This window comes from Sinocyclocheilus anshuiensis, unplaced genomic scaffold (assembly GCF_001515605.1).
Source record: "Sinocyclocheilus anshuiensis isolate Anshui unplaced genomic scaffold, SAMN03320099.WGS_v1.1 scaffold491, whole genome shotgun sequence".
In the NCBI taxonomy this organism is placed as follows: domain Eukaryota; kingdom Metazoa; phylum Chordata; class Actinopteri; order Cypriniformes; family Cyprinidae; genus Sinocyclocheilus; species Sinocyclocheilus anshuiensis.
The window spans coordinates 434,373-442,370 of NW_015551041.1; the positions used below are offsets into that span (position 1 = coordinate 434,373).

At 34.5% G+C, this 7,998-nt stretch overlaps 1 protein-coding gene across 2 annotated transcripts in view; it reads left to right on the forward strand.

The window, feature by feature from the left end:
- Positions 1-7,998, forward strand: part of LOC107661449 (apoptosis inhibitor 5-like) — a 29,329-nt gene that overhangs the window by 12,227 nt on the left and 9,104 nt on the right. Inside the window, exons 3-9 of one of the 2 annotated variants that reach the window (XM_016451035.1) lie at positions 3,952-4,113; positions 4,224-4,317; positions 4,442-4,507; positions 4,660-4,811; positions 5,658-5,885; positions 6,174-6,278; positions 6,491-6,580. In XM_016451035.1, coding sequence (XP_016306521.1) covers positions 3,952-4,113; positions 4,224-4,317; positions 4,442-4,507; positions 4,660-4,811; positions 5,658-5,885; positions 6,174-6,278; positions 6,491-6,580 — 897 coding nt within the window. The remainder of the gene's footprint in view (positions 1-3,951; positions 4,114-4,223; positions 4,318-4,441; positions 4,508-4,659; positions 4,812-5,657; positions 5,886-6,173; positions 6,279-6,490; positions 6,581-7,998) is intronic. The other variant, XM_016451036.1, reaches the window with a different exon arrangement.

Here is a 7,998-nt window from a genome sequence, read left to right on the forward strand (position 1 = left end):
AATATCTTTTTTTTTTTTTTTTTTTACACAGTATGCATCTATACATTTCTGTGAGTTACTTTGTGTGAGTTGTCTCTCTCACACACTCACTCAGACTGTGCAAGCCTCATGTGGCATGACATAAATACATTATCAGTCGCCGTTTACACTAAATGCAATTAAAATTAGAATAATTCTCACGCGAAACGATATGTTTACACGCGACTGTGAGTGTGCGCTAGGGCTGTGTATCACCAGCAATGTCACGATACGATACGTATCATGATACAGAGGCCACGATACAGGAATGAAAAAAAAAATGAGAAGAGTTCTAAACTAATGCGTTGTCTTCACTGTATCTAACGCGCACACACACGCTCAGTCACTCACACAGATCACGTTGCGGCCGCACTCAGACATTCAGGAACAAACTTTTTAGCGCTGCCCCGCAGTTTTATCAACTAAATAGATTAATCGCTCAAGAGCTACATTATCTTTCTCAACAAGGAGCTGGTAACATCATTGTTTCTACAGGAATTAAAGCCACAGATTCACTGTTAATAGAGAAACGTGGCAAAACGGTGGTAATTCATACATAGTCTTTCTCTCATAAATTAACACTTGATGGATTACACTTTTCTGAGAATAGACTTGAAGTGGAGATCACCAAACTGCAAGCTTACGAGTGTTTTCAGAAAGAAAGCATGTTTATCCACAGTGGAAAGAGAGAGCATGCACATGGTTGCCAGGTTGACAAAGATAAGTAGCACACTTAGCAGATATTTCCGTATTGCGCAAGTGTGAAGCTCCGTTTCGGGGATTACGTCTCTTCATATCAGGCAACCCCGGTTATGTTCCTCTGCAGCCAGATTAAACCTTGTTGTAGCCTATATATTATGCGCTATTCATTATTTTCAGAAACCTCGCACTTTTCTACTCTATTTTAAACGTTGTTCTTGTATTTAAATTAAGTGCGGTCCATTGCTGCACACGTGCAACAATATCGATACAGGGACAGCTGTATCGATACTCGTATCGTCAAATCTCTGTGACGATAGGTTTTCTGTTTCAATATACTTTAAAATATAAATATAATTTTTTTAATATATATTACCTGTGATTCTCTATTTGACGAATAAAGAGTTAAAAAAAAAAAGAACAGCATTTATTTAAAATAGAAATCCTTTTTTAACAATACACTACCATTCAAAAGTTTGGGGTCAGTATCTTTTCTCTTTTTTTATTTTTTATTGAATTAATACTTTTATTCAACAAGGATGTATTAAATTAATAAAAAGTAATAGTAAAGACTTACATTGTTAGAAAATATTTCTATTTTGAATAAACACTGTTCACAAGTTTTTATTCATCAATAAATCCTGAAAAAAGCATCACAGATTCCCCCCACAAAATCCGAAAATGTCATTTTTAAAATTTGTATTAGTTTGCTTGTGATCCTATGATCAAACAAAATGTTTATATTTATATTTGTATATGATAGTTTTATAAATTTCCCAAAATTTTAAATTAATTCCCAAACATTCCCATAAATTCCTGGTAAGTTTCAAACTTGGAATATTTCCAGAAATATATTAAGTTTCCAGAAATTTTCCGCCCCTTTGCAACCCTAATATTTAATAATAAAATGTAATAATATTTTTCCTAATATTACATACTTGTGTTTCTTTTATTTGTTACAGTGCTTTCCACAGGTTTGAAATATACTTGCGGTAGTAGCCGGGTGGAAAATCCTCCTATTACCCACGGCACAAAAATGGTCTACTACATGTGACAAATAACAAATAATGTGTGATTTTTTTTTAACAATATTTTAATTTATTGAAATTCATATTAATTACATAGGCTACTATTACATTTAATTACATATGCTACTAAAATTATGCATTATTATATGCTTTGTAAATTATGCAAAATTACAGCATTTAAATGGTAGCGTTCTCCTTTGTCATATAGTGTCTCTCTCAGTGAATGGGACACAGATTTTACTGATACTAGTAAAATCTATATATTAAATAATGTTCTTAGTCTTTTCTTCCTGTGGGGAAGCATCCCAGCCAGAAACTACAATAGCTTACTATGAATGAAATGGAAATTAAATTAAATATAATTAATTGTGTACCAAAATACCAATAATGGCCAGAAAAAAAAAAAACGTAACGTGTGACTTTTAATTCTAAACAAGCCCGAAATACACTGGGACTCTTATTTTGAAATGTCTACTCTATTGTGGGCTGATCCTTCAGATGAGAGAGAAAATATGCATTCTTACAACTGTCTAAAACATATTATATAAAGGTCATAAAGTAGACATTGTCATAATTCATCAACTCGAGTTCATAAGAAATCGCTAGGCATAAATGTGCACTATTCATTGAGTGAGAATCACTTTGAAGCAGTCTGAAGCGCTGTTGCGCGAGCCTGTAGAACACGCAACAGCTCTGCCTTGTGACACTGCAACGTGCAGCGCTTTTTGTTTTTTTTAATAAAATCATTTTGAAGTTTAATAATCGATAGGCTGTATCGCGATTTATGTTTTTCCATCCCCAAAATATAAGACGACTTAAAATGATCATTAAGACGTTTGTTTTACCATTTAATGTATTGAAGACTTTTTATGACATTAAATTTAAGAAAACTCACCCGGAGGGATTTTGCTTTATTCGCAAACGTGCTCCTTAAATACATTTTACAGTTCGCTCACAACTATTTTTATTTGCGACTGAAGCGCCCGCACTGTCGAGCCCTGTGTCTGTGAAATATCCGCCGCGTCTCTGCAGCGCACGTGGGAACATCAGTGGGAGGAAACTTCTCGCGCAGACAGAACAAGCAGATACGAAACGTGTAGGGCGAGGGGAGATTTTCCACTAGTTAATCGATCGCTTATGGTTTCATTATTTTGGGCGGATAAAAATAATAACAGCAAAAATGTTTCTCCATACTTGGGCGGCCGTTAATATACCTGGGCGGCCCGCCCAAGTAAAGTCTATGTGTGGGAAGCACTGTGTTATATTTGATTTTATTGTCTATATAAATAAGTATACACTACCAGTCAAAAGTTAATAATGAAGTTTGTTTTTGAAGTCTCTTATTTTCACCAAGACTGCATTTATTTATTCAAAATAAATAAATAAAACACAGTAATATTACAATTTAGGAGAACTGTTTTCTATATTAATATATTTTGAAAATCAAACGGGAATTGTGTGCGTTCAAAAAAGAAAGAAAAAAGCGAATTGTCAGCTGCGTAAACGAAGAAGTTAAGTCAACCAAGTTTGTTGTTTTTAAGACTTACACTTTTGTCACTTTCTCACTTTTACATATGGAAAATAAAATATATTTTTGGTAGATCTTTTTTGGTTTGATTGTATTTTTCCAGTTTGCGGACAACTTCAGCTACTTGGTTGAATATATTTTGAAAAGTAATTTGTTCGTATGATGGCAAAGCAGAATAAATTATTATTGGTCTGCAATTATTAAAAATGGGTCTTATTACTAGCAATGCTGAAAACTGTTTTTGCTGTTTAATATTTTTGTGAAAACATTGATAATTCTGCGGAAAATTCCGCTTTGCCATCACAGGAACAAATTACATTTTAAAATATATTCAAATAGAAAACAGTTATTTTATTGTAATAATATTTCACAGTATTACTGTTTTTTACTTTATTTTCGATCAAGTAAATGCAGCCTTAGTGAGCAAATTTTAGTTAGAAAGTTTTGACGGGTATTATAACCGTAATCGTAACTCAATGCTTCTTGTATTAAATATATTATAACACATATTTTAAGAAACATAGCTAGCATTAATAGAGGTAATGTTAAAATTATCATAAATATTTAAATATGTTATTATTATTACTTTACATATATTGTGTGTGTGTATATATATATATATATATCAAATTCTAAAATGTCACTTATTCTGATCTATTTTTTAAAATTGTTTTTCAGCACAAAGATGCTTATCAGGCAATTCTGGATGGCGTTAAAGGAGGTCCAAAGGAGAAGCGACTGGCCGCACAGTTCATTCCAAAATTTTTCTGCAGTTTTCCAGCGCTGGCTGATGCAGCCATCAACGCACAGCTTGATCTGTGTGAGGATGAGGATGTATCTGTGAGTACATCATCATCATCATCATGTCAGAGATTTGCATGTTATGGGTGTGAAACCAGAAAACAAATCTTTACGTTGTTGGTTCATCTTTCCTGGTTTCCTGATTATAGATCAGAAGGCAAGCTATCAAAGAACTGCCCCGTTTCGCATCAGGAGAGAATTTACCCAGAGTCGCAGACATCCTCACACAGCTGCTGCAGACAGGTCGGTCTCGCATCTACTAAGGACCTGGTTTTAAGGCAGTGTTAGGTTCTTGCATTTCTGGATAAATTAGTGCATTTAAACAACATGCTGTTTGATCATAGCCATTTCTTCTCATATCTTCTAGATGATTCTGCTGAATTCAATCAAGTCAACACCGCTTTGATCTCCATATTCAAAATCGATGCAAAAGGTATTTGTTCATCATACACTCAATGCTTTATGGCTAGAATGTGTTTTCTGTTAATTCTACAGATAAAATTACTGATTTATATTGTATTGACGACTAAAAGACCTCCTAGCTTAAGTTATTGTCCTCTTTGACCCTGGCTTCTTTCTTTGCAGGAACTTTGGGAGGCTTATTCAGTCAGATCCTGCAGGGAGAAGATATTGTTCGAGAAAGAGCAATTAAGTTTCTCTCTACTAAGTTGAAAATGATGCCAGATGACACAATGACAAAAGAGGTGGAAGATTACATCTTCATAGAGACAAAAAAGGTATCATTTATATTTTTATTCAGACGTTTGGGGTTGGTAATATTAATTTTGAAAGAAATCTCTTCTGCCTACCAAGACTGAAATTATTTGATCAGCAAAAATAGTAATATTGCATCATATCCTATGATGCAAAGCTGAATTTTCAGCATCATTACTCCAGTCTTTAGTGTCTCATGATTCTTCAGAAATCATTCTAGTATACTGATTTGCTGCTCAAGAAACATTTATTATTATCAATGTCGAAAACAGTTGTGCTGCTTCATGTTTTTGTGGAAACCGTGATACTTTTTTTCAGGATTCTTTGATAAATAGAAAGTTTAAAATAACAGCATTTATTTGAAATAGAAATCCTTTGTAAAATTAGAAATTTCTTTACTTTCAGTTTTGATCAATGTAATATATTCTTCTTGAATATGTGTTAATTAATTTCAAACACAAACAAAAATCTTATTGACTAGTTTAAATATTTAATGCATGTGCAAATTTCTTAATGTGCTGTTTATATACATATTAGTTTCATATTGTTTTGGAAAAACTGAAAAGTTTAAGGTTAATTACTCTAAAAATGCCATGTGGCATAACCATCAAATAAAAAGTAATAACAAAGTATGCTTTATTTTTTAAAAAGTAAATATTTTTTGTATTTAAGTATTCTACAACATATGAATTATTGAGTCACACCACATGACATTTTATAACCTGAGCTAACCTTGTCTTGTAAATTGTTTTTAATTATTATTTTTTTATTTTGCTGCATGCTATTTGCATCACATGTTTTTTAATTGGTTGCACCACATAATATCGAACGGCTTTCTCACACTTGAGCTGTCACTCTCATTGTCTTAGGTCCTAGAGGATGTGACTGGGGAGGAGTTTGTGCTTCTGATGCGTATCCTGTCCGGGCTGAAGAGCATGCAGACTGTGAGCGGGCGGCAGCAGCTGGTGGAGCTGGTGGTGGAGCAGGCTTTCCTGGAGCAGGCGCTGAACCCCACAGATGCAGACAGCGTCGACCGGCTCCTGCAGTGCACGCGCCAGGCCTTACCACTCTTTTCTGTGAGTGAAACCACAGCAACGGTCAGCAATAATATTAGAATATTTCTCCAATAATATTCAGCTGTTGAATTTGTCACTTCCTGACAAAAGCTTGCATGCCTGAATTGTTCACAAAATTAAGTGGCAATCTTTAATCCAAACAAGAAAAAAAATTTAGTTTGAGAATTGTATTTATATAAACATTTTGGTCATTTTGTCTTGTCTTTATTATTAATATTAACTTTTTTTTTGTCCTATTACTAGTGCAAATCATCACTGCTTATTTTAAGGCAAATCATAATTATTAACATTTCTCCTTCTCTCCTCCAGAAAAATGTGCATTCTACTCGCTTTGTGACATACTTCTGTGAATTTGTTCTACCCAACCTCAGTCTGCTCACCAGCCCTGTAGCAGAACTGGACATCCAGCTGGAGGTGTGTATAACAAAGCTGGAAATCATGGTCAAAATGCTTGGAACCCTGCATAAATCTTCTGCATGTTAAACTTGTATGCGAGAGTCATTTTTAACGTGAAAAAGGGCACATTTTCATTTGTTACTTGTTTGTTGAGTTGTTGTTGTTTTTAGTTTTTGGCCCAGACATTTGTAGAATGCTGGAAAATTAACTCAATATTTTCTGTTTTACAGGTACTAAAATTATTAGCAGAGATGGGTCCGTATTGTGGTGACATGGACAAACTGGAGGTCAATCTCAACATGCTGTTTGAGAAGCTACTGGTAAAGGCTTACGTTGAACTCCTGACCTCATGCAAGAATTTAGAAAGCTTTCCACTTCAGCCTAGGGGTGTGCGATATGACGATTTTTGATCGTGGATGTTAAAAATGTCTCCACAATCAGCTTTTGAAGAAATATCGTTGTATCGTGCTTCAGCGCACTTTCTATCAGCTGCAGTTCTGACGCTTCCGTCTCAATCTCAATATACTGTAGGCTACAACGCGACATACATTCACATCAGTGTTAACTCAGCGGTAGAGTTACTCTCACGGGACACTGCACTTAATCACAATCACAAAAGTACATTATTTGCATCTGCTTTAAAGGGTCATGAAACCCCCTGTTTCAGCACTGGTTAGTTCTCTCCACATTTTTAAAAAATGCTAAAAGAGTGGGCGTGGTGCGCAGCGGAGAGGGAAGAAGGAAGACAAGACAACACAACCATTTGCACTCTGCATTGAAAACATATATATGAATGCGCTATTGCACCTCTGATAACTTTTAAGGCTTATACTGCGGCGTTTATATAAGCCTTTTGACGGGCTGTGTCACAGAGCTGTAAAAACGGTTATACTCACTAAGTGAATGAATCGCGTTTGTGCCGAACTCTTATTACATAGCAAAAACAAACACTCTCCTTCGATCCATAAATGTTTCTCTCAGGTAATGTATGCGATCTCTCAGTCTGAAGCGGCTGTCATAGCAAATCAGCACATGCTGTTGTGAATAATTAAGCGAAGCGTCTTCTCATTGGATCAGAACACGCAGTCTCATGAATAATTTAATAGACACCAACGTGTCATTGATGTCCTTTGCCACGTCACAAATTGTGATGTCAACACGATGTCAATTATCTATAGTGTTTTATTTTTATATTTGTTCATTCAATTTCTTGAATGCTCCTGCTAAAATACACCTATTGTACCTTAAAATAAAGCACTGTTGTTTTATTTGTATAATATGTGTATTTGTGACCCTGGACCACAAAACCAGTCATAAGGGTAAATTTTTCTTTCAATATGTAGGACAATATTTGGCCGAGATACAACTATTTGAAAATGTGGAATCTGAGGGTGCAAAAAAAATCTAAATATTGAGAAAATCGCCTTTAAAGTTGTCCAAATAAAGTTCTTAGCAATGCATATTACTAATCAAAAATTAAGTTTTAATATATTTACAGAAGGAAATGTACAAAATATCTTCATGGAACATGATCTTTACTTAATATCCTAATGATTTTTGGCATAAAAGAAAAATCTATAATTTTGACCCATACAATGTATTTTTGGCTATTGCTACAAATATACCCCAACGACTTAAAGAGCAGGTCATATGGTTTGTCATAAGTGTCCTAATATTGTGTTGGAGTCCCCTACAACAGGTTTAAATGCATCTAAGGTCAGAAAACATTGTCATTTTC